Source organism: Protopterus annectens, chromosome 4.part0 (genome assembly GCF_019279795.1).
Source record: "Protopterus annectens isolate FY-2018-M chromosome 4.part0, PAN1.0, whole genome shotgun sequence".
Taxonomy (NCBI): domain Eukaryota; kingdom Metazoa; phylum Chordata; order Ceratodontiformes; family Protopteridae; genus Protopterus; species Protopterus annectens.
The window spans coordinates 59,533,740-59,561,385 of record NC_056733.1 but is presented as its reverse complement, the minus strand read 5'-3'; the positions used below and the strand labels follow the sequence as shown (position 1 = coordinate 59,561,385).

The following is a 27,646-nucleotide window of genomic DNA, read 5'->3' as shown; positions in this document are numbered from 1 at the left end:
GTGAGAGAAAGACAAAGATGCAAACAGCCGGTCTCACAGACGAGGCAGGTGTTGTGCAACCAAACACAGAGGATGTTCTTAAAGAAGAATGCCTTAAAAAAAAAACCTTTTTTAAATTTATTTACTTTTTAAATTAAAAAATAAGTCTCCTGTTTCATAGACCGGCAGGAAATTTCTGCCTAACTGGAGCTGGTCCACGGACCGGCAGTTGAAAAACATTGCGTTATACATTAGACTATTATATGCACACTTACTGCATTGGGAGAGAAGTGATTAAAAAACACAAGGAAGGCATTCAATGTTCACAGATCTGAAAAAAAGTGCTGCAAAGGTAACTCTTGATTATTACCAAGTCAGGTTAGAGAAAATATGTTTTAGTGATAGGATACTGACTGGCGCCCTGCAAACTCCTCGCTGCCACAATACACTTGCTCAAGTTGTGAAGCAGAAAAAAGCAGAAAAGGTAACCAACAAGTAGCTGCATGACTAGGTTGAGATGGACAGACTACTGAAGCAGTGTAACCAAGAGCAGGAGAAAAATGTAGAAACAATGACTTCTACAACAGGAATGTATTACAGAAAAAAAAGCATGCAATGTACTGATGTCACTCTAAGGTATGGCCACATTCAATGAAATGAAAATGCAAAGGGCTTTCTGGGTAAAGAAGGGGGCAAGGTTCCTGCACTCTCTTACATAATACAATATTTTTCAAAGTTGCACAGCACTGGGTAAAGTTTGGAATTGTCTATGAAACAATTTGTCAAATGATAAAAAGCCCAAGAGAGTAACTATGGAAATAATTTAAACAAATCTATCAGCATGGTCTGAAAGGTTAAGAAAGAAATCATCCAAGAACTGCCAATTCTAAACTACACCAAGAGCACAAGTGGTTTCATAAAACACTATCAAGTTATCCATGTGTCAAAGAGACATAAAGGAGGACCAAAATGGAAAATAAATGCTGACGCAGCACCATTACATGATTACTAATGACCTGATGTAAACTGTTTCAGTACAAGATTGTCTGAAATAAGACTGAAAGAGGAATGTCTGGTATGACGCATGCTGAGTAGGTAGCTTTCCAGTCATGCTCCAAAGCTAGATCACATGAAAATTTGTAAATGGGCTTTATCTCTTAGCCAAGAGTGTAATTTTTTATTTGCTTGCTTTTGGAAGAGATATATATATATATATATATATATATATATATATATATATATAGGTCTAGGACACATGCTCGACTAGCATATATCCGAATCACAAAACATCAAACACACATACACGAAAGTGCTTAACATCGAAAAGTGCTTCTGTGTATGTGTAGTTAAAAAAAAAAATCTATATTTCTGCAGGGGGGATTCGCCCCCCTGCACCCCCCTACTTTATTATTCTCACTCCGAGATCGCACTACAGTGGGGAAAAGGGAATTTTCCCTTACCCGCATTGTAGTCCTATCTATGAAACAGGCACACATATACGGAAGCGCTTGTCGATGCTGAGCGCTTTCATGTATGTGTGTTCGATGTTTTGTGATTCGGATATATGAAGAAAGTACAGTTGTGTACACCTACCATAAATGTAGATGTTCGAGTGTCTTCACTGTTGCAGTCATAACTGTAGGGTGCTCCTGCCGGCAGGCAGCCCGAGGTCGGCCAGAATCCCAAAGTCTGGGTCCGGCGTCGGCTGTACAAGCTAGTACCCTGACGTCAGTACGCTTTGGTACATAGCCCTCAGCCGACGCCATCTTCTCCAGCCTTTCTTGCCCTAGATGTCAGAAGTCCCCAACAAAACAAAAATGAATCCAACAAGGAAACACAAATACACCACAAAAAAGGAAAAGGGAGAAAAAAGAGGGGACAGGAGGGAGGGAAACCCCGACTGCAACAGTGAAGACACTCGAACATCTACATTTATGGTAGGTGTACACAACTGTACTATGTTCTTCGTGTTTCACTGTTGCAGTCATAACTGTAGGGTGGAATCCCAAAGCAGTGTAAAAGGGAGGAGGCTTTAGATAGAAGAAGGGAGGCAAGAATACCCTGCAAGACAGCAGAGGCAAAGCCTGCCCTGGTCTTAGAAAACGGGGAGATTGTAGTGCTTGGAAAAAGTATGCACAGAACTCCAAGTGGCAGCTTCCAAGATATCCTTGGTAGGGACTCCTCTGAGGAAAGCTGTACAAGTGGCAGCTGCTCTAGTAGAATGACTTCTAATGGTACCTGGAAACTGTTTCCCATGATGAGTGTAACAAAATCTGATTCCATAAGCAATCCATTTGGAAATAGTTTGTTTAGAAATAGGTTTTCCAAGAGAACTGGAGGCAAAAGAAACAAACAATTGATTAGACTTTCTGAACTCTTTAGTCTTGTCCAGGTAAAATCGTAACTGTCTGTGCACATCTAATGAATGCAAAATCCTTTCCCTTTATTTTGAGGATTTGGAAAGAAAGTAGGAAGGTGAATTGTCTGATTTAAAGCCACTTTCGAAATCACCTTAGGCATGAAAGTAGGATTGGTCCTCAAGGATACTCTGTCCTGATGGAAAATAAGGTATGGTTCCACAGCCATGAGAGCTTGCAACTCTGAGACCCTTCTGGCAGAGGTCAATGCTAATAAAAGAACAGTCTTCCAGGATAAAAACCTAATATCTGAAGATGCAGCAGGCTCAAAAGGAGGCAAAGTAAGTTTTTCTAAAACATAATTAAGATCCCAGGCAGGGACAGGAGGGGTCCTGGGAGGCCGCAAATTTTTAGCCCCTCTCAAGAATTGCTTCACCAAAGGATGAGAAAAAACAGGAGGATCAGAACTGAAATGCGCAGAAATAGCAGAAGCATGAATCTTAATGGAAGAAAAGGAAAGTCCTTTAGATAAAAGTTCAAAGGTAAAGCAAAATAGAAGAGAGATCAGGTACCAGAGGATCCGAGCCTCGGTCCTGCATCCAAATACAAAACCTCTTCCATTTAGAGGCATAGGATTTCCTAGTGCTAGGCCGTCTAGCTTCCAAAAAAACATCCAAAACTTGTTTGGGAAGACTAGAGGAAATCAAATTCCTTTGAAGAGCCAAGCTGCCAGGCAAAGGGTCTTGAGGTTGGAATGTAGTAACTGACCCTGATGCTGGGACAAAAGCGAAGGGTTCAGAGGGAGAATCCAAGGAGGCCCCAAGAACAGGTGCTTTAAAGTTGGATACCAAAACTGTCGAGGCCAATTTGGAGCAATGAAGATGAGGAACTTGGGCTTGTCCTGTTTTATCTTTAGTAATACCCGAGGTAGTAGAGGAAGAGGAGGGAAGGCATATGCTGAAAGGCTTCTCCAGCTGAAGGACAGGGCATCCACTCTCCAAGCTGTTTTGTGGAAGGACCTGGTGCAAAAGCGAGGCAGCTGATGATTGAGATGGGATGCAAACAGATCTATCTGGGGACATCCCCAAACTGCAGTAATCCTGTTGAATAAGTTGGTGTCTAGCATCCATTCGTGAGGATCTGAAATGTTTCTGCTCAGGCTGTCTGCTAAGAGATTCTGTTTCCCTGGAATTAATTGAGCCTGGAGATGTAGATTCAAATTTAGAGCTGTGTCCCATAAAGCCATAGCTAGTCTGCAAAGGGGGTACGAATGAGAACCCCCCTGCTTGTTGATGTACCACATGACCGTGGTGTTGTCTGTGCGAATTAGCAGAGGCCCTGGTTGCAAAAGGTTCTTGAAGGCTAGAAGGGCATTTTGAACTGCCAACATTTCCTTCAGATTGATGTGTCAGTGAAGATGGTCCTTTGTCCAGGTTCCCTGCTGGCAATTGTCTAGAAAGTGTGCTCCCCAATCATAATCCGAGGCGTCCGTGGTTAGAATTTGAATAGGTTGAGGAAGACGAAAAGGCTTTCCTTCGTTTAAAGTGCATACCCTGGACCACCAGAGGAACTCCCTCTGAAGGCAGGGGATCAGAGGAATCAGAATATCCAGATCGTGGTAATGCTGTGACCATACACTTTTCAGATACCATTGAAGCTTTCTCATGTGAAGCCTTGCGTTTGGAATCAACAGAATGCAGGAAGCCATGTAGCCCAGAGCCTGCAGGAATTTCCTTGCAGTGAGCTGAGATAGAGTTGCTAAGGTGCTGAAAGTAGAAGCCAGCTGAGTTTGTTTTTCTGGAGTGAGAAAGGCCCTTTGTAAGGCTGTATTTAAGAGGGCTCCCAAGAATACCATTTGTTGAGAAGGGATCAAATGTGACTTTTTTGTGTTCACTGAGAATCCCAGTAGGAGGAGAAGACGTAGAACAAAGTCCAGATGTTGAAGCAGAAGATCTTTGTTGTCTGCCTGAATAAGGCAGTCGTCCAAATAGGGGTAAATCTGGATCCCCTGAATTCTGCAGTAAGCCACTACTGGTGCCAGGCACTTGGTAAAGACTCTGGGCGCAGTAGATAAACCAAAGGGCAGTACAGAGAATTGAAAGTGCCTCGAACCTGCCTTGAACCGGAGGAATTTCCTGCGTTCTTCCCTGATGGGAATATGTAAATAGGCTTCCTTTAAGTCCAATGTCACCATCCAGGCATCCTGAGAGAGCATTGGAATTAGTTGCTGCAGAGTAAGCATCTTGAATTTTGGAATTTCCAAAAAGGTGTTTAACACAGAAAGGTCCAGAATAGGTCTCCATGAGTTTTGTTTTCTGGGAACCAGAAACAGTCTTGAATAAAAACCTTTTCCCATCTCCGAGAGTGGAACAGGCTCTATGGCTCTCATGGCCAGAAGAGCATCCACTTGAGTTAAGGCCTCTGACCATTGATGTTTTGGCAGATCTGGCCAACCGTGAGCCCTTGGCAAAGTGTGAAAGTGGAATTTGTAACCTTTTAAAATCACGTCCAATACCCATCTGTCCTGGGTAATATGAGTCCAATTTCTGTAAAAAAGAGACAGTTTTCCTTTGAGAGGGGCATCCAGGTGAAGGGGTCCTGTAGCCCAACCGAGAGAGTCATTGAGCTTGCTTTCTTTGAGATTGGGATCTGTCTTCTCCCCTTCTAGGTGAAGAAGCAGTCTATTGTCTAGATCTGTAAGAGGCCTGACCTTGACCACGACCTCTGGAGCGCCTATATCTTCCCCTTTGAGGCCTGTCAGACGTGGGAAAGGACCAATTTTTAGAGGGCCAATTCCTGGAAAATCTAGGAGGCTGAACTTGCAAGAAATCTTTTACAGTCTGCATAGACTTTGCCTTTTCTTCCATCTTTTTAATAACTTCCTCAGCCTTGGATCCAAAAAGAACATCATGTTGAACAGGGGCATCTAATAACTTAGCCTTAACCTGTTCAGGTAAACTTTGTTCACGAAGCCAGGCATGTCTCCTGATAACAGTACCAGAGGCTGCAGCCCTGCAAGAAGCATCCAAAGCATCAAAACCACAATGTAAACTATGCTTGTTCACTTGTTCAGTAGCATGCAAGACATCCTGAAGTTCCTTATCCTCTGCACAAGCAGGAAGGGAAGCAAGCTTTTGCTTTAAAACAGACAAAAGAAATTGCTGATACTTAAACATATGAAACTGGCAATTTAAAGCCCTTACAGACAGGGTAGCAGAAGTATATACCTTTTTTCTCCACCTGTCTAAAGCACGAGAATCCTTCTCAGAGGGAATAGGATTTTTAGAAGTAGCAACCTTAGCAGCCTTAGAGCCCTGAGAAATAGTTTCAGGATCCGCAGAAGGGTTTTTAAATAAAAATAAATGAGAGTCAGGAACCCTATAAAATCTATCAGGCTTAGAAGGAGCAGGAGGCATGGAATCAGGATTCAAATTAGCCTCAGAAAAAGCATCATCTACAATGTCCAAAACAGGAGGGATAGCTAAAGGCCTATGCTGAGGAAGAAGAAGAAATTCCCTAAGCCTCTTCTTGGAAGCAGAATACTCCTGTCCTTCCCAATGAAAATGTTCCCTCATCTCATGCAAGGTTTCCCCAAAAGAGAAATCCTCAGGCGGAGAGGCCGAGGGTAAAGAGTCCTCAGCATCTGAATCCTCATAAGGAGGAAAGGAATAGTCCTGATCTGAGGAAGAAACAGAAGATACAGAAGCCTGGTCAGAGGAATCCAGAGTAACATCCTGTCGAGGCCTTTTCTCAGGAGGGGGGTGAGAACCCCTAATCATTATAAGCAAATCTTCAGCCATCTTTAATAATTGCTTTTGTGTCTTGGGAGTGGATTCAGAAGCAGCTTGAGCAGGAACTTTAGACTTAACAGGAGTCTTTGTCTTTGCCTTTGCCTTTGAAATAGTGATGTGAGTAGGCCTGAAAACCCCCTCAGAAGCCGGTACCTGCACAGCGGTTCCGGACCCATCTGAAGGAGCGACGTCCGAAGGTCCTGCAGCAGTTAAAATAGTGGGCCTTGATGGCTCACCATGGGAGTCCGTATCGGCCTTCGGTTCAGAAGTGGCGGACGACAGGGGCTGCAAAAGCGCCTCACTGACGACAGCCGAACCGGACGCTGGCTCCAGCTGCAACGAGTCCTGTTTGGACCTCGGAGGCCTGTCTTTGTCTTTGCGCTTCTTTTGAACTCCGGTAGTGTCCGACGACATTCTATAATTGAAGCGTCTGCCAAAATAATTTAAAGCCCAGTCGTACCTGCGCTTGATAGTACGAGAGTTGAACCTGGCACAGAACCGACAACAAGAAACGTGGTCAGGGCCTAAGCAAGGTAGACAGTAAGAGTGGAAATCTTTATGAGGTATTTGTTTCCCACACGCTATACAATTATTAACTTTTTCTGACATCGGAGGAACAAGAAAAAGATTCCCCAACAGGGTACTTAGCTTTGAGAAGAGAAGTAAGAACTTCGGACCGACAACAACAAAATACGCTGTTCGAAAATCGCCAACCAACGACTTGCGAGCTGCTTTCCACCGCACGGCAAGAAAGACTGGAGAAGATGGCGTCGGCTGAGGGCTATGTACCAAAGCGTACTGACGTCAGGGTACTAGCTTGTACAGCCGACGCCGGACCCAGACTTTGGGATTCTGGCCGACCTCGGGCTGCCTGCCGGCAGGAGCACCCTACAGTTATGACTGCAACAGTGAAACACGAAGAACATCTAATGGAGAGAGCTGCAGCATTAGAGGCAAAGTTGGGCACTGTCACTGCCAATCTAGTGGACCTAGAGGATGGAGCACAGTGAAAGGACATCTGAGTAAATGGAAAACCAGAAGGGACTGAGGATACCAACTGTAGGGGAATTTATAGCAAGCAAGTTAGCAGACTGGATGCAACTGAGGGAAGACAACCTGCAGATTGAATGGGATCACCAAACTGCCTGGATTCTGGCTTGGGACAGACAGAGGTTTACAAGCATTGATACAAATCTGCAATATCGAAACTTGTAAGTAAGTATGGTGATGATATATGGGCAGTTACGTTAATAAGTATAAGAAGTTAGGTTGACCTTAGACTTTGTTGCAGGAGGCCAGATTACAAACTGGGATATGACCGAAGAAGATACATACATACATAAACACATACACACACACACATATATATATATATATATATATATATATATATCTTTCCTGTGTGTGTGCATGTATGTATATATATATATATATATATATATATATATATATATACACATACATGTACAGCTATATATATATATATATGTGTGTGTGTGTGTGTGTGTACAGCTTTCCTCTGGAAATATAAATCACAATAAGAGAAAAACTACCTATTCTTAAGAGGTAACCAATTAATAGTTTGCCATGGGAAGGAACAGATCTCAGAAACTTGCTGCTGGACATTAGGGGTTGGAGGGAAAAAATAAAATGCCTCTGAGATCTGGAGACTTCTTCCAGGTGACTCTCTTGTTTGAGAAGGGAGAAAAAGGTATGCTGTCTGCTCTTAAAAGGGTCAACTACTCTTACTTTGGAAGGAAATCATACATGTACAGAGTTGAAAAAGTTACGAGGTTAAAGATCCAGAGGAAGACTAGTTTCAATAACAAATTTGATAAAAATTAGGGAGAGGAGGGTTAAATAAAAACGGTGACAAAAACAACAGTGATATAAGCAGAGGAAAATATGTAGGAATGGGGAAAATAGATGGAATGGTAAAGGGTCATGGTCAGGAAGCTCAGAATAGCAAAAGGTGGGTAATTGATGGGTGTCATGATACAGAGAAAGGGAACTGAACATTAGACAGAACGATGGCATAATAACATGGATTTAGAAATGCTTATGTGGAATGTGAGCAGCCTAACATATCCAGCAAAAAGGGCAGAATTTTAAGCAGTGCAAAAGGGTGACTGCAAGAATAGTTGCATTACATGAAACACATCTAAATGAAGAGGAGCATAAAAAGGTAGGAAGAAAAGTATACGAGTTGTTAGCTGGCTCTACACAGGATCATAAGAGATTACTAGGCTATCGACCCGGACTTCATTTTAAGCCTAGCCGTTTCATCCCAATGTAATACCAGAGAAATGCTAGTCAATACCCATTTAGTGGTGAATGCCCATGTCCAGGAGGGTTGTGGGCTCTATCACCGGTATAAAATTTACAGTGCCCCATCCACTTGTCCAGGTTCCTTTTGAACAGTGTCATAGAGGTGGGTCTGTCTCACATGAATTGGTAGCTTATTCCAAAGATGCGGGAGTCGCTGGGAAATAAATCTGTCCCTCCTGCATGCCCTATTTAAGAAGCAGGCCATATTTAGGTCCCTGGAATGGGTAGGCCCAAGTCCTGTTTGATTTATGCATATGCAGCAAGTTCATTAGGTTTGTTTCTTGGATTGCTCTGTAGACCAGGCATAAGACTCCCCTAAGAAGTCTATACGATACACAATAAAGTGACAGGGACTTTAGTTGGTTTGTGTAAGGCACATGCTGGAGCCCCTCCATCTTTTTTCTTAAGAAACCTCTGAGGTCTCTGTAATTGCTGCGGGTGATTAGTACAGTACATGCCAAATGAGGCATTATACTCAGTTATGGGCTGGATAAGGGCCAATTACAGGGGTTATAGCTTCTTTTGCTCTTGAGGCAATGCTTTTACTAATCAAGTGTGCCATGTAGAAAGCTTTCCTTACTACAGCAGAAACATGGTGGTCGAAGATAAGGTAGCAGTCAACGTGTGATGCCAGTTCCCTTACCCCTTCATGGGTAATTAGGGTATAGTTGTTGATTTGGTAGTGTGAGGGGTCATTGTTTGTGCCAAAGGGAAAGATGATGCATTTCTTTGCATTCAGTTTGGGACCTTGACTAAAACACCAGTCACTGGTCTGCGTGAGACCCTCCTGCAGTATGCTGACATCATTTGGGATTCAATGATTGCACCTAGTTTGCAGTCATCTGCAAACTTGGTCAGCCACAATCCCTTAGTTTTGACCTGAACTTCTGAGAAGTATATACCAAACATATGCAAGGGAGCACCATAGAGGGGACCAGAGCTGCTATGCAGAAATGAAAGGCTACCCTCCAGGAGTTAAAAATCACCTGAAATAATTATCTATAAGCATCTATGAGCTAAGCAGAGCACCATAAGAGTGATACTACTAGAGACAACCTGTTTTCAAGAAGGATTGCTACTGATTATGGGAGATAAGACATAGGTTCATAGGTTCATACTAGGCTATCTGCCCTAGGGCATTTATAAGCCTAGCCAGAATGTGTTTGGCTTTCGCCACCCATTTTAAATTTATTTTGCTATGCCCTTTTTCGAGGTTAGTATACTGTGCCTCTGTCTAACAGTGACACAGAAGTGATACCCGGGGTAAACCTGCAATCTCCCATCCACTCATCAAGATTCCTCTTGAAGAGAGTCAATGAGGGACTCTGCCTAACCTGGACTGGGATTTTATTCCAGAGTGAAGGGAGCCTCTGGGTTATGAATCTGTCCCTCCAGCATGTCCTATTTATTTCAGTGCTGAGGTTCAAGTCTCTCGAGTGCGTAGCTCGATGGGATTTGGATTTTCTGAGGTGCAGCATGTCCATTAATTCCGGGTTGGACATGGCTTTATACGTCAGGCACAGATTGCCTCTGAACAGGCGGTATGCCACTGAGTAGAGCTGGAGTTTCTTTAACCGGGCAGCATATGGCATCTGTTTGAGCCCTTTGATCCTCTTGGTGAGGTACTTTTGGGGTCTTTCCAGTTGCTGCAGGTGTCTGGTAAGGTACATCCCAAAAGGGGCATTGTACTCAATTATGGGCCTGATGAGGGATGAGTAAAGAGGCACGATGACCTCCCCTGATCTAGATGTGAATCCCTTCATGATTAGGTGGGCTATATAAAATGTTTTTCTAACCACTTTGGCCACGTGGTTGTCAAATGAGAGATTGCTATCAACTTGGGTCCCCAGGTCCCTAATTACTTCTTCTGTACTTAATGGATTACCACCTATGTGGTAATTTGTGGGCACTTTGTTTTTGCCAAAGGGGGTGACTATACACTTTTTGGCATGTAGCTTGAGGCCATGGATCTGGCACCAGTTGTCTGTTTCTATGAGGCCCTTTTGGAGGATGCTTGTGTCGGCTGGAGAGTCGATTATGGCGCCCAGTTTGCAGTCATCTGCGAACTTGTGAGAAAAGACTCTTAGGGTCATCACTAGGATTGTGAGATGCATGGAACAGGATCCCAGAAAGTGGGAGTGATTTGCATATTACAGCGCAGAATACAAGAGATGGTCAAGAATTGATAAGGCTTTTATTACTCTGGAGCAGTTAGTGCATAATATGACAGTAGACCTCATCATTCATTCAGATCATGTCTATATACTATTTAGCATCCAGCTAGAGAGAGAGAGAGAGAAAGAAGAAAGCTACGCCACTGGAGATTTACAGCATATTACCTGGGAAAAAGCAATATAAAACTGGGTAGCAACAATTTTAAGAACAAACCTTGGGAAAATCAGGAATGACTTGATACAAGCATGGGATAATCTAAAAGAAAAAAATCAGGCCACAAGTCAATCAGCATACAAAAAGACAACTGCCCACCAAAGGAGACACACATAGCTAGAGATGATAAGCAATCTCCAAATGGAAAAGAATAAACTGAAAGAAACAGAGAAACTGGAACTTCAAAATCTGCTAATAGGTACAGTTAGAAGAAAATAACAGATTAAGGGTTCAACAGTTAGCAGTGAGAGACATTTATGATGCAAACTCTCTGAAGGCATTAAGGGCTCTAATGATAAGACTGTCACAGCAAAATTTGAATGGGCCATTCACCACATAAAAAGACTCAAGTACAAGGGCATGGCTACAACTCCAGGGGAATAACGGAAATATTACAAGCAATTGTGCACTTGTGATCGTGAGAGAGAAAAGGTGGAGGAAGATCGCAAAATGTTACTGATGGGGTACAATTACCTGGATTTGATAGTAAGTTGGCCAACAATATAGTCTGGGAAATTACACAAGAAAAATATTAAAGAGGCAATAGCACAGCAAGCACAAAATTATTTTTCAGGAAAGTATAGAAATTAGTGGGGAGATAAAATACTGCAGTTTTGAAAAAGGCTGACGAATAAGGTGCACTGCACTTGGTAGATAACAAAATTGTGGCAATATACAAGGACAGAAGAAACCCAGGGTACAGAAACTCATACAAATGAACTTCATCTTTGAATCATGACGACAAAACCTTTATGGGAATAATAGCAGCTAGATGGGCTGGTGGATGCAGACGAATGCTGCTTTACAGAGAAAAGGCAAACTTTTAATAACATAATTATAATACTCAGTAAAGTACCAGATGCATGAATGAGAGGTGAGAAAGTAGCTATGCTCTCATTAGATGCTGAAAAATTATTTGATAAGAGTGGAATGGCCATTTCTATTTGTAGTAAGCAAGATTGTTCTACCAGACACATTTATTATGTGCTGGAAGAGACTGGCAGAGGCATGACAGTTCAGGTGAAAATTTTTGACTTCCCCCTCTGACCTAATACAGATAATAAGAGGTACCACCCTGTGGTGCCTGATCGCTCCACTACTGTTTGCACTATATTTGGAGTTGCTAGCTGCTAGAGTGAGGAAATCATCTCTAGGGAGGCTATCAGTGGGGAGGGAGAGAATTCAAAACTGTGCGTTATGCCGATATAATCTGAATGATATTACACCTACAACAGGATATATCAAAAGTGTTTGAGCTCATGAAAAGATCTGTGACTCAGGACAAAAAATAAATAATCAAAAGTCTAAGGCAGTGGGAATCAATTTAAAGGAAAGACCAGAATTAATAAGGGAGTATCCAGAAATGCGGAAAGATAAGAAAAGTACAGTTTTGTACCTACCATAAATGTAGATGTTCGAAGATCCACATTGCTGCAGTCCTTACATATGGGTAGTCCGTTGTCCTCGGTCGGCCCGAATACCAAAGTATTAGGCTGACGTCGGTCATGGGCGCTTAGATCTGACATCAGAACGTCAGGGTATAAAAGCGCATGACCGACGTCATATCCTCAGTCTTTTCTTGCCCCAGATGTCAGAAAGCCCTAAAAAGAAAGGCCACAGCCAAGAATAGAATAGTTCCCAAAAGGCAAGTACACATAACAGCTACCACCCAAACCATACAACCCTTCCAAACTACAGAGGGGAAGGAGGGAGGGTAAATTGGACTGCAGCAATGTGGATCTTCGAACATCTACATTTATGGTAGGTACAAAACTGTACTATGTTCATCTCACATTGCTGCAGTCCTTACATGTGGGTAGAATCCCAAAGCAGAGGTAAAGGGAGGCTGGCAAAATCATAAAGCATTGGGAGCTGCCAGAATAAGATTGCAGTGGCAAATCCAGCCCTAGTTTTGGAATAAAGAGGAAGGTGGTAATGTTTAGAAAAAGTATGCACTGAACTCCAAGTAGCTGCTTCCAAAATATCTTTAGTAGCTACTCCCCTTAAAAAAGCTGTAGAAGTGGCAGTAGCCCTAGTGGAGTGAGGTCTGATTCCAGCCGGAATCTCCTTACCATGATGAGAATAACAAAAAGCAATACAAAAGCCAATCCACTTAGAAATAGTTTGTTTTGAAACAGGTTTCCCCTGAGAACCCAAAGCAAAAGAAACAAACAACTGCTGAGACTGTCTGAACCCTTTAGTCCTGCTCAAATAATAACGCAAATGCCTGTGAATATCCAAAGTGTGCAAAATTTTCTCCCCTTTATTTTGGGGATCTGCATAAAAAGTAGGCAAATGAATTGATTGGTTCAAGGCCACATTTGTAACCACTTTAGGCATAAAAGTAGGATTAGTACGCAGAAATACCCTATCCTTATGAAAAATTAGGAAGGGTTCAACTGCCATAAGAGCCTGTAATTCAGAAACCCTTCTAGCAGACGTAATGGCCAACAAAAAGCAGTCTTCCAAGACAAAAACTTTAACTCAGCAGTAGCTGCAGGTTCAAAAGGAGGTAAAGTAAGTTTTTCCAACACAAAATTGAGATCACAGGCAGGAGTAGGAGCTCTACGTGGGGGTCTTATGTTCCTTGCCCCTCTAAGAAATTGCTTAAACAAAGGATGAGAGAATAATGGTGGGTCACAGTCATAGTGAGCAGAAATGGCTGCAGCATGAACTTTTATAGAGGAGAAAGACAAACCCTTATCCAATAATTCTGTAAGATATTGAAGAGACGCACTTAAATCAGGTCTGGAAACATCAAAGCTCTTTGTTTTGCTCCAAATTAAAAATCTTCTCCATTTATCAGCATAAACTTTCCTTGTACTAGGCCTTCTGGCCTCCAAAATAACATTCAAAACTTGTTCTGGAAGCTGCGACCCTCCAGGTTCTAGAACAGAATACGCCAGGCTGTTAGATGCAGGGACTAAATCCTGACATTGAGGAAATGATTGCCCTCCTGAGACAAAAGGTGCGGAATCGAAGGCAAAGGCCATGGAGGTTCCCGTACTAAACTCCTCAGCAGAGGGTACCAGTGCTGTCGAGGCCAATCTGGAGCTATTAGAATCATGGAGGGCTTGTCTTGTCTGACCTTCAAGAGTACCTTGGGGAGGAGAGGCAGAGGCGGAAAGGCATAGACGTGAAGATTGCTCCAACTGAATGATAGAGCATCCACTTTCCAAGCTGTGGGATGAAACATTTTTGTGCAAAACTTTGGCAACTGGAAATTTAGTGGAGAAGCGAACAGATCTATGTCTGGAGTTCCCCATATCACTATCAACTTTCGAAATACATGAGGATCCAATTTCCACTCGTGGGGATCCACTATCTGTCTGCTCAAAACATCTGCTAAGGAGTTCTGTGCTCCTGGTAGAAACCTTGCCTGAAGATTGAGGTGTAAACTGAGACTGAGAGCAGTCTCCCACAAAATCATTGCTTGCCTGCAAAGAGGGTACGAATGGGTTCCCCCTTGCTTGTTGATGTACCACATGACAGTTGTGTTGTCTGTTTGAATCAACACTTGTCCTGGGTGAAGTAAATCCTTGAAAGCCATCAATGCAAATTGGACTGCTAACATCTCCTTCAAGTTGATATGTAAATGTTGAAGTCTGGCAGGCCACGTGTCTTGCACCCATTTTCCATTGAGGTGTGCTCCCCAAGCCTTGTCCGAGGCATCTGTCATTAGAATCTGACTCGCCTCTGGTCGGGTCACAGAGAGTCCCTTGTTTAGGTGACATTCCTGAGCCCACCACAAAAATTCCTTTTGAATGCAAGGTATTATTTGAATGACAGTGTCCAGATCTTGGCAGTGTTGTGTCCATACATTTTTGAGATACCAGTGTAGCTTCCTCATATGCAGTTTGGCATTGGGAAGCACCAGAATACAAGATGCCATGAACCCCAAGGCTTGAAGGACTGTCCTTGCAGTCAGCCTGGACCGTAGAGACAATTGATGGAAGTAAAGTGTTAGGTTCTTTTGCTTGTCCGGGGTCAAAAAGGCCATCTGGGAAGCTGTATTCAGTCTCACACCCAGAAAGCACATTTCCTGAGAGGGTACTAGACTGGACTTTGTTTCGTTCACAGAATACCCTAGGCACCTTAACACTGCCATCACATACTGTAGATGATGAAGATGTTCGTACTTGTCTTGAGCAAGAATCAGGCAATCGTCCAAATAAGGATAAATTTGTATTCCTCTTAACCTTAAGAAGGCTATCACTGGAGCCAGAACCTTTGTGAACACCCTGGGCGCAGTAGATAAGCCAAAGGGCAATGCAGAGAACTGATAATGTAAAGTCCCAGCCCGAAAACGCAGGTATCTCCTGCAACTGGGCCTGATAGGAACATGAAGATAAGCCTCTTTGAGATCCAGAGTTACCATCCAGTGATCTTTGCCCAACAGAGGTAGAAGTTGTTGCAACGTCAACATTTTGAATTTTGGAATGTCCAGGTATGTGTTGAGGATAGATAAATCCAAAATCGGCCTCCAAGTGTTTCCTTTCTTTGGTACTAGAAACAGGCGAGAATAAAATCCTAGGCCCACTTCTGACAGAGGGACCTGCTGTATAGCCCCCATTTGAAGAAGCAAAGAAATCTGCTTGTGAGCCTCTACCCTTTGCTGAGGAGGAACGTCTGGCATGCCTTTGAAAGGAGGCAATGTATGGAAATAAAACTTGTAGCCTCGGTCTATAATGTCCAACACCCATTTGTCCTGGGTGACTAATATCCAATTTTGCTTGAAGAGTGCCAACTTTCCTCCCAAAGGAGCTGCCAGACAGGAAGAATCTGGCAGCTGAAGATGCAGGTCATTGGGCCTGTTTACGAAAGGACTGGCCCCTGCCCTCACCAGTAGATTGTGCAGGCGAACTCCATGTTCTAGTCCTGAAAGAACTCTGAGCTCTGCCCCTACCACGCCTAGATCTACCCCTAGACTGTAAATCAGAAGAAGGATAAGTCCATCCCTTAGTAGGCCAATTCCTGCTAAATTTAGGAGGCTGTACCTGCAAAAAATCTTTAACAGTCTGCATAGACTTAGCCTTGTCTTCCATTTTCTTCAAGACAGACTCCACAGGAGAACCAAACAAAACTTCAGACTGTAAAGGAGCATCCAAAATTCTAGTTTTAAAATGCTCTGACAAATTCTGATCCTTAAGCCAGGCGTGCCTGCGAATAACTGAACCAGTAGCAGCCACCCTGGAAGAAGCCTGTAAAGCATCAAAACCACACTGCAAAGAATGCTTACCCACCTGTTCAGAGGCATGTACCAAATCCTGTAATTCTTTACACTCTATGCCCTCTGCCAAAGCATCCACTTTAGATTTTAGCTGAGTTAGGAGAAAATTCTGGTACTTCAACATATGAAACTGGCAATTCAAAGCCCTCATTGCTAAAGTGGAAGAGGTATACACTTTCTTACCCCATCTATCCAAAGCTCTAGCATCTTTATCCATAGGAACTGGATTCTTTACAACAGAAGCCCTGACACCCTTAGGTCCCTAGCTAATAGTTTCTGGGTCAGCCCTTGGACTCTTATACAGATATTTATGAGCCTCAGGCACTCTGTAATACCTGTCTGGCTTAACTGGCGCAGGAGGCAAAGAATCTGGATTAAGGGAAGCCTCAGAGAAAACATCTTGAACAACATCCAAAACAGGAGGTATAGCCAAGGGCCTATGCTGTGGTAAAACAAAATTCCCTAAGCCTCTTTCGAATCTGAGAAATCCTGACCTTCCCATTTAAAATGCTCCCTCATAGAATGCAGGGTTTCTGAAAAAGAAAAATCCTCTGGAGGAGAAGCAGAAGGAGTGGAATCCTCTGCGTCTGAATCAGAATAAGGAGGAAAATCCTGAATGTCTTCAGCCGAAGCCTCTGAGTAATCTGAAGCCTGCTCCAAACTTTCCACCTCTGGCTCCACCCTAGGCCTCTTATCAGGAGGGAGCATAGAACCTCTGATTAAAGAAATTAAATCTTCTGCCATTTTAAGCATGTGTTTTTTAGGAACAGAACCTGCAGAACTAGGACTGACACCCGTGGAAGGCAAACCAGGCCTGCCTTTGGAAGGAGCTTTAGAGACAGAAGGAGAAGGCCTAACCACCTTAGGCAAGGAAGGGAGAACAGCAACCTGAGAGGCCCCCTCAGCCTGACCTGACTCCTGAGATGCCACATCTTGCAAAATTAAAGCCTCCCCCTGAGACTCAACTGAAACCTCAGCTGGATTCACAGATTCCACCGTAGTTTCTAAAGAACCAGCGTCCAGAACGAACGACTCATCCTGCCTGGACTTTAAAGATTTTTCTTTGTGCTTCTTCGCAGTAGCGGGCGTCGGAGGATCCGACAGCATATTATAATTACACCGCTTACCGAAGACAAGCCTAGCGCAATCTAACCTACGTTTAATGGTGCGCTTATTAAACCTAGCACAAAAGCGACACCCGACGCCGTGCTCAGGTCCCAAACAAGGAATACAAAGAGAGTGGTAATCCCTATGCGGTATCTGTTTCCCACAAGAAATACAATTATTCACTTTTTCTGACATCCGGAAATAACTGAGGCAAGAAAAAACAAAAATATTCCCCAACGAGGTACTTAGCCCAACTTGGTTTCGGTCTGAAACTCAGAATACGAAAATTTCAGAACGCCGAACGGCACTTGCAAACGCTGCTTCTGCATCGGACGATGCGGCAAAAAAAACTGTGGATATGACATCGGTCATGCGCTTTTATACCCTGACGTTCTGATGTCAGATCTAAGCGCCCATGACCGACGTCAGCCTAATACTTTGGTATTCGGGCCGACCGAGGACAGCGGACTACCCATATGTAAGGACTGCAGCAATGTGAGATGAAGAACATCTAAAATATTTGCAGGTGTGCATATAGATAACCTAGTAAGGCTCAATACAGAGCCATTGAGCAAAGTTAAGTAGAATCTGCAGAGATGGAAGATGCTAGGCTAGGATTTCTACCAAAAAGTACAGGTACTTCCCTGGCATGTCCTACCGCATACACTATACCTAGGTCACGTTTTCTGGACTCTACCAAAACAGATGATCACATATAAGATCATTAGTTCAATGGGGTATTTCATATGGATGGGCAAAAAGCAATAAATTAGGTGGGAAAAAATATTATTACCAAAGGCACAAGAGGAACTGAGAGTGCCAGACATAGCTCTATATCTGAGAACTATTCAAATGGCATTTTACAACAAATGTCAGGATGAAGGGTTAATTCCTAGGTGGAAAGAAATGCTCTGGGAAAGGAACCATAGAGTGCAACAAAGACCCTTTAGATTGTTCTGGAGAGCAGGATCCCCTAAAAATAGGACAACCTAAACTAGTATCACTGTATAAATAAATCAGTTTGACATTTATGACCACAGACTTGGGAAAGCAGAGGAATGAAATTCTCCCTACAGGACTGATGTTAAGAGAAAAAAAGACAAAACAGTAACTTGATACAGGAGAAAGCAAAATATAAACCTGAAACACTGGACACACCTAGTAAGGAATGGAAAAATCTTCACATGGAAAGAAATTAGAGAATGATATGGACTTCCAAACAATATTTATTAGCAGTTTCAAAGTCTGGCAAGGGAGGCAAGCCAAAAAGTGTGCGGGTAGAACCAGACAGTGAATGGTCTACTCTGAAAACATGGGTGACTCGACTTAAGAGAGATCAACTGCAACTATAATTGATAGCAACCACCTATGAATTCTATAAATTTCTCCAGCAGGGACAGAGAACAGGAAATTGTAATAAAAACTGAAAAGTGAATGGCTGGGATTATTAGGCAGTCCACTACATGAAGAACACCGGGAACAGGTATGTTAACCATGGGAAAGTTGACCAAGTCTATGAAGGTTTTGCATCTTTGCTTGAAAATTCTTGTATAGCTATTTTCATACTGCAAAGATATTAAGAAAAGATATTCCTCAGCATACTGGAGATTTGGGATGGAGGAAATAAGGGACTGAAGACAAATATTTTGAAATTGTAGAGGTTTAGCTCAGCTGAAGACAGACATAGCAATTTAATTATTGGAAGTGATAGAGGTAAAAATCATTGTTACAACAGAACATTATTTCTCAACTTGTTTTTCGATATGGTATGGAAACTGCTCTGCTTCTGATTGCAAGTCTCTCTAAAAGGTGGTGAAAGTGGCAGAGAAAATTATTAGGACCACTCTTCCATCTCTTCAGGACCTATACTTGTCGCGATTTCTCAGCAGATCCACTAAATTAGTCAAGGACTTCACTTACCCTGCACATGTACTGTCTTCCTTCCTATCATTTGGCAAGTGCTATTGCAGTATGTGGTGAAAAAACTACCAGATTCAGTAAGAGCTTCGTTCCACTGACTATCAGACTACGCATCTCTATTAATAACATATATGATGATGGCCATCAAGTAAAGCAGATATCTATGCTGATGAGAATTCATATTTTTGTGCAATAACTCAAATGCTAGTTTCAACTCATATTTTGGTGCAATAAACCAACCAAAGCGAAACTAGCCTTCTTGTGCAGTACTGATAACTGCTGGAATTCTGTGCAGTAATGTACTGTTTAGATTCATAAAATGTTTTGGGTGTTAAATCTGTAATGGTTTGCTGTGATTTAGAAATGTCTGTTGTAATGCTTCTTGTGATGTTCTGCACATTGAGACCGGAGAAACTAAATTTCATTCAGTTTGCACTGTTGTGTGAAGTCTGAATGACAATAAAGGTCACTTTGACGTGACTTGAAGTGGCAAGCCCATATGCCACGTAGTCCCATTCTCTCTCCGCGATTCCTTCCGCACCAATGCTCAATAATCAAAGATATGACATTTGGGTTGCAGTTACGGCTTTCTCCTACTGAGCTATGGAACCAGATTGCTCCTAAACAGACCTTATGACACATGGTTTAGCAGCAATCTTACAGAATTAGTAAAGTACATAAATGTAGATGTTCAAGTGTATTCACTGTTGCAGTCATTACATTTGGGTAATCTGCTGGCAGGTTGCCCTCAGTCGGCCTGATTAACAAAGTCTTGGGTCCTGCATCGGCTGCTGTCCCTTCTTCCATGACGTCAGGTTGTCACGGGTATAAAACATGCAGCCGATGCCATTACATCAGTTTTTCTTGCCCCAGATGTCAGGCTCCCCCCAAATGGGGAGCAAATAAAATTAAAACCACAAAAATATACCTCCAACCACAAGCAAATACACCACAAAGGCTTTTAAGCATAGTAAAAGAAATTAGAGGTATAGCCAGAGAATAACAGGGGGCTGGAGGGAGGGTAACCAGGACTGCAACAGTGAATACACTCGAACATCTACATTTATGGTAAGTGTACACAACTGTACTATGTTCTTCGTGTTTCACTGTTGTAGTCATTATATTTGGGTAGATTCCCAAAGCTATGGTTGGGAGGAGGAAATTATACAGCATTAGGACCGGCTATAAGGCCCTGCAAGACAGCAGTGGCAAAGCCAGCTCTGGATTTAGAGAAAATTGGTAAATGATAATGCTTGGTGAAAGTATGTACAGAACTCCAGGTAGCAGCTTCTAGAATATCCCTGGTAGGAACACCTCTGAGAAAGGCTGCAGAAGTAGATGCAGCCCTGGTGGAATGAGATCTTATCCCCTGGGGGACAGGTTTGCCATGGTGCTTGTAGCAGAAATTAATGCAATGGCTTATCCATTTAGAAATGGTTTGCTTTGAAATAGCCTTCCCCTCTGCCCCAGCAGCAAATGCTACTAGCAATTGTTCAGATTTTGTTTAAAGTTTAGTTCTGTCCAAGTAGAATCTAAGTCATCTGTGCACGTCCAAGGAATGCAGAATTCGTTCCCCTTTGTTCTGTGGATTGGGATAGAATGTTGGCCACTTTGAATGATTCAGACATTTCAAACATGGATTAAAAAAATGTATTTATTTGTCTCCTATTAAGGTAAGCAGAGTGATCCAAAAAGCACTTTCAAACCTAGGCCAATGGCAAAATGCATAGATTAACATACCTGGAAATAAAAATAAAAAAGTTACACCAAGGAGGAACAGACTGCTATACTGAAAACAATATTTATATACAACAGTGATAACAATATATGTTCCAAATAAAGAGCAATAAAAAGAAAGGAAAAAGTAGGATATAAAGACTGAATATGAAAAAACAAGTATTGCGCAACTGTTATCAAATCACATTAGTGAATAAACACTGTTGTGGACAGGAATTAGATTCACAAAGAGTTCAGACCTATTAAGAAACTGAGAAGCATAAAAACTATGCAAATTGCGATAAATCGTTGCATAAATCTGTTACGTGTAAAAAGTCATAAGTGGTTTTACATAGGATGGCAGAAAAGAAATGGCGAGCTAACGTGGCTAATACAATTGGGATCCAGTTAACATATCTGAATGTGGAAAGGAGATTTATTTATCTTTATAGGAATTGAGAATGAATTTAGATTACTGACAAAATTTATCAGACTCACAGCTGGGGAGTATGTGAATTCCCAGAAAAATGCACTATGGACAGAAGATGCTTAATGCCCCCTCACCAAATTTATTTATTAAGTTTGTTTACCAGGGTAGTGCACTGATCACCATGGACCAATTTCAGTCACAGCCTTGGTGAATGAAATTACAGTAAAATTAAACAATACTAACTGTATATAACAAAAGGAAAACAAACGTAAAAGAAGCACTAATATGGGACTTTAGCAATGAGGAGATGATGCAGACAACTCATAATTAAGAAACACAAAGGTTGACTATACATAACATTTACTATCAGAAAGAATATAGTCTTTGAACGGTATGTATGCATTATTTATAAGGGAGAGTGGAAGCTGCTATGTCTTCCTTTCTAAGCAGAGCTGAAAGGAATGGAAATAAATTTATAGCTGGTGGAGGTGGACAGAGTGAATGTTGCTAAAATACTTAGGTTATGTAACCTGCCTGAACACACTTCCAATGGGGTTACTTTTGGAGCATGATTTTAATTTTAGCCTCCATTTTGGATAGGGGAAAAGGTTTTTAAATAAGCAGAGATGAAACAAGTAAGATGACGTTTTTGAAAGGGTGAGGTACATTCAGTTCTACTACTGTGTCACTTACTTCTTGTTTACCAGGTTAGTTCCAATAGACAAAGCCTACTTTCAAGGGAGACCCCGAAAGAATGTGAAGGGTAGAACACAAGGTTATGTGGAAGATTTTTTTTTCTGGAGGTTATCACGTACAGTTGCCTGTAAAATGAGGAAATGAAGTAACAACAGGAAGAATGTATACAATGGAGGGATGTAATAAAGAGGAACTCAAGTTTATTACTTCTGCTGTACTGCATAATAATAAAAAAAAAATATATATATATATATATATATATATATATATATATATTTTTTTTTTTTCTTCTGGGATGAGTGTGAAAATTGTAAATTGAGATCAGAGTCATACACCACTATTACATTAAACAAATAAACACATACATAAATTAATTTTGTCCTGTAATACAATTATGGGCTTTGGAGATAAAATGGCTGAAAAGCTTCAGTATTATAAACTGAAAAATATAATGAAAGATATGATTTTCAATGGTTATGCAAAAACAGCACATTTGTTTTTATCTATTTATTTATATTATGTATGCATTTATTAACCAGGGTAGAGCACTAACCCATTTGGATTATTTTTACATTCAGTCCAGCAGAAAGTAAAGAGGATACATAAACGATTTAGCTGTTTCTAACATACTACAGTCTATAATACAGTATGTGCAAATATATATACAAGCATGTATAAATGTATAAGGGGGTACCACCACAACTGCCCAGAATTTCTCATAATGTCCAGATTTTTGCCTCATATTTTTAGTTTGTTTCTCATACAATTTGTAGTTTTCTGGCAAATCACTGAGCACAAAACTATCTAAATAATGACAGATACTTGAGTTTCAGACTTCATATCCTTCAGAAAATTTCAGGCAAATGTAAATCCTGTTATTCTAGCAACTTTCTAAATTTATAAGAGTAATATTTAAAATTTGTCTTTATTTTGGGGCCTTTGCCCCCCCCACCATTATTTCTGGTTTTGCCCAGATTTATTGCACTAAGAGATTGAGAGGTATGAATTAAATATATATTGTTTGTTTGTGAGATGTATCATTTCAATGTAGTTAGAATGCACAGCTACAAGGGGAACTCGGACATTGTACCAGTATATGTACCAGGGTCGGGAAGGAAGACTGAAGAGTATATGAAGAGATGTCTATGAAGGAAAACAGAGTGGAGAGGAAGCAGAGATGTGTAAAGTGTGGAGTCAGGAAGGGATATGATCAGCAGGTTGTGTAGGTTATATGTTTTCTCTGCCCACCACAGTCTGATGTGGACTACAACACCAAACCTAAGCCATGCTAATGATCTGTATGTCACTGTGGACAACACTGAACTGAATCATTCCTTCTTCCACTGCAAATGTACTACTCCCCATGAAGCTCTGATAAAGGGAGGTTTATAAACATCTTTCTACACACACTATATTTTCTGAGGATATTTTTGACTAGGTCTTCCAGACATTTGTCCGTGGAGTTTTGCATTTTTATTTCCATCTTTACTTGGTATCTACCCCTGAAGTTTAATAACATGAAAAGACCTCTTGTTAAGCTAAATGTCAAAGAACAGACACCATCTTCCATTTATAATATGCTGAAGTAGCAATAACAATTAGACGCGCACACTAAATTTGTGAATTCTGGCTTGTTGGCTTTAAAGAAGCGTCATTCTCCATTCTTGAACTAGCATGCTAAACCATTTTAGAAAAAAAATTGCCTTGTCTATCATGATGCTGTTATAAGGGGAAGATTTTTAATGTATGTCTTTGTAAGCACCAGTGTATCACGAGGCAGGCATACAACCACAGGAAGAGAAAGAAGACTACAGAGGATTAGCTTTCCTTAGCTGACTAAACCAGTTATCTTGCTCAACTCCCTCAGGACCAAAGCAAGAAATTTCTTTTCGGCACTAACTCTCCTGCTCAGTGGTCTGCAAATGAGAAATCGATAGTAAATGCATTTTTACCTTCATCACTGGCTGTGCAAAGTACTTAGCGCTCCAGTCGCAGAACCCTGTCTGTAGAGTGGCAGAAATGAAGTTTCTGTGAGTAACACCATCATCTCCATCATCAGCAGTCTAGAAAAAGACAAAAAAAATACATAACTTCTGTTACATGCACTGGATTAATTCAAGTCCTAAGAAGTCCTGAAGGCAGTAAAAAAAAATAAATTATTATTCAGGAAAACAGGCAGAACAGAGGTAACACTTTCAGTGTTAAAGCAGGGAGAGATGAATATACCTTATAGGTTGCTGTTGATAATTACATTAGTGTAACCACTAACACACTGCTTCAGACTTAGTCTCTAGAGCACTATATTAATAAATGCATAAGAAGCATAAAAATGTACTATCAAAAATATTTCATATCACCCCACAAAAGGACTCTTGTAAAGTCTATGTCAACATCAAACTTTAAATCAAATCTCTGAGAAGGGCCATCACGAGAATTAACCAAAATAAAATCCTCGTAAAATTACAGCATGCAATTTACATGACTGAGTAATTTCAATGATTCCATCAGCCTTCTCTTTTCAAGGCAGACCATATTAAGAATAAAATTTAAAGTACAACAAGCAAAAGCTCATTAGTAACTTCAATCCCATTAGATAATTGCAGAAAAAAAGTTTTACCTATAATAACAAGCAAAAAAAAAAAAGAAAAGAAAAGTTAAAATGCGGTATTCAACCACATCATAAGTGACAGTTATATACTTTCCATAAGGCTGGATCCGTTCTTTCTCATCTGTGCAATACACCACTTAGGCCCTTGAGATGCTTTTTGGGTTCTGCCCAGCAAAACTGGTGCTTCGGCCTTCAGACTCTATGAACTTTTGTCCCCATCATGCCCCAAACTGTAAGATTACCTCAAATCAAGTTTGGTGCCAGAAAGGAGAGAAAACAAAGGCAGAAATGACAAATAATGGAAATATCCTGAAGGTGTCCTCAAGTGACAGTCTGGAAGGTGGAATGGAGGAGAGATGTCATATTTGATGGATGAGAATGAAAGGAACCAATGTTATGTTAAGTACATAACTACTATATCCTATTAATATCGTCCATCTGATCTGACATTTGGGTCAGAATCCCAAGCTGCAAAAATACCTGGGTGGCATCATGACAGGAGGCCCTTTCTGACAGTGACTCCAAAGTAAGCCCTAGCTCTGGAAATAGCATCTAATGTGTACTGCTTAGCAAAGGTATGCAAGGTAGTCCATGCAGCTACTGTACAAATCTCATCAAATGAGGCATTCTTAAAGAAGGTTGAAGAAGTGGCCACAGATCCAGTGGAATAAGCCTTCAATTTGCAATGTAACATGTGATGGTGGATAAAATACATATAAGAAATGCAATCTGAAAGCCACTTGGGAAGAGTGATGATGGACACATGGGAACCGGATTTGTTGACTGCAAAGGAAACAGAGTTGTGGGTCTTTTCTGAGGGCCTCAGTTCTGTGAAAACATAACCTTATCTGCCTATGAACATCGAGAATATGCAGGATATGTTCACCTTTGTTGGCATAATTTGGAAAGAATACTGCCAAATGAATCAGTTGGTTCAGGTTCACCTCAAAAGCCACTTTGTGAAGAAATTATGAATTGGCAAAGAGGGATATGCTGTCCTTGTGGAAAATTAAATAAGGTAATAAAGAAGACAGAAACTCTTCTGGTAAAAGATATAGCTGCTAGAAACAAGGTTTTCCAGGAGAGAAACTTTTACTGTGCTGCAGAACCCAATTCAAAAGGAGGCTTTGTCAAGGATTCTAATGCAAAACTGAAGTCCCCATGAAAAGCCTGGTCTAACTGGAGACTGAAGAAGGGAGACATCTTTAAGGAATACTCAGCAAAGTTTATGAGAAGCTAAATAATGCACTTCCTGACCAACATGGTAGTTACAAATGGCTGAAACTGAAGCTTTATGGCAGATAAACTGATACCTGAATGGAATAAGGTAGCCAAGAACCACAGAATGTCTGGAATGCAAGCAGAATAGGGGTCAAAATTTTCTGGGCGGACTCTGAAATAGCAAAGCATTTTTATTTCCATGGTATAGCTTATGGATAGAATCCTCCTGAGAATCAGACAGGATCCCCATGATATCAGAAGAAAGGGCTGGGTTATAGGCCATCACTGGAACTGGAGAAACCAGATGGTTAACTTCAAGTTGTGAAGGTCTGAGTGAGGCTTCCCAGAAAGGTGGGAAAGGAGACCCTGTCTGGGTTTCAGAATCAAAGGGGGTTCCCTGTTGTGAGGTCTGAGAAAGGGATACCAGATCTCCCTGGGTCAAAAGGAGGATAACGAGGATCACTAATAGGTTCATAGATTAGTACTAGACTAACTACCCTTGTGGGCCATTTCAAGCCTAGCCAATTACCCCATGTGAGAATCCAACCCTGCAACTTGTGTCTGTAAGGAAAACACCTTAACCATTATGCCATCCTCCCACCCCTATTTGAACCTCTTAGCTTTCTACAAGAACCTGGGAATCAGGGTATTACAGGAAGGGTAAACAACTGACCAGGAAGCATTTGTTTGACGAGAACATCTTGCAAAGGCTGTCGTCCTGGGAGAATCATGGCAAAGAAATTTGATACACTTATCTTTGAATGTGGTGAGGGACAGATCGCAGCAAGGCTGGCCCTAGTGGCCAAAGATCTGTTGAGCTACCGCTGGAATGAGACCACTTGAGAGGCATTAAGGCTGACTTGCTTAACTTGTCTGCAAGGCAAATGAGCAACAAGGGATGAGCACTGCGACAAGACAGTGAAGCAAGGTTATCACCCACTGCCACAACCACAGTGATCTCCATTGCTTTTTGGTGTTCCAAACCACAGTCAAATTGTCTGTTTGGATAGAAATAACTTTCAGACAATGGTAGTTCTGAAGTTTGTACAATGCTATGAGGACTGTTCTCATCTGTAGGACATTGATGAGAAGGCTGGGTTCCTCCTGACTCCACAATCCTTGGCCATCCTCCCTCTGAAATGATGCCCCCCATCCCAAGAAGTTGGTGTCCATAGTGACGAATGGTGCCAGGTATTGCAAAACAATCCATCTCCCCAAGTGTATGTAAGGGGAATTTAGTCACCACTGTAACTATTGCTTGGAAAGATTGGTTAGGATGACCTTTGTGGTCAGAGGCTAATGCAGTCTGGCCATTGCACTTTTAGAACACGGAAGAATTCTTGTATGTAGCCAAGCATACTACACCATAACAATGGATGGCACCATTAATCCCAGACTCTAGGAGACCACAGATGCTGTGAGAGAGGTGGCTCGAAGAAGGGTTTGTATGGCTTTCATCAACACTTTTCTTTCTAGTGGCAGACAGACTACTAATACAGTTATGTCTATAGCTGCATCCGATAAACAGAAACTTCTGGGTGGGATGCAGTACAGATTTCTGGTTCTTTATGAAAATGCCAGGGACAGAAAAAGCTGGAGTAACTAATCCTTGGCTTTGACTAATAAATCCATCATTGGAGTAGCTACCAGTCAGTCTTCTAGATTGTGGAACACCCTGATTCTCCAGAACCACAGGTGAGCCACTATGAGTGCCATGCACTTCGTAACCACCAGGTAGACTGTGGTGAGACCAAACAGCAAAGCTTGAAACTGACTGGCTCCTAATTAGAAGCACAGGAGTCTTCATGTTGCCTTGGCAATTTTAATGTGATCTTGGAGATTGATACAGCACATTCAGTCATTCGCTCAAAGGCA

The 27,646-nt window shown here is 41.6% G+C and overlaps 1 protein-coding gene across 1 annotated transcript in view; it reads right to left on the bottom strand.

Moving 5' to 3' along the window:
* RPTOR (regulatory associated protein of MTOR complex 1) overlaps positions 1-27,646 on the bottom strand; it is a 5,042,670-nt gene that overhangs the window by 898,136 nt on the left and 4,116,888 nt on the right. Inside the window, exon 24 of the mRNA XM_044068087.1 lies at positions 23,895-24,005. Within this exon, the coding sequence (XP_043924022.1) occupies positions 23,895-24,005 (111 nt within the window). The remainder of the gene's footprint in view (positions 1-23,894; positions 24,006-27,646) is intronic.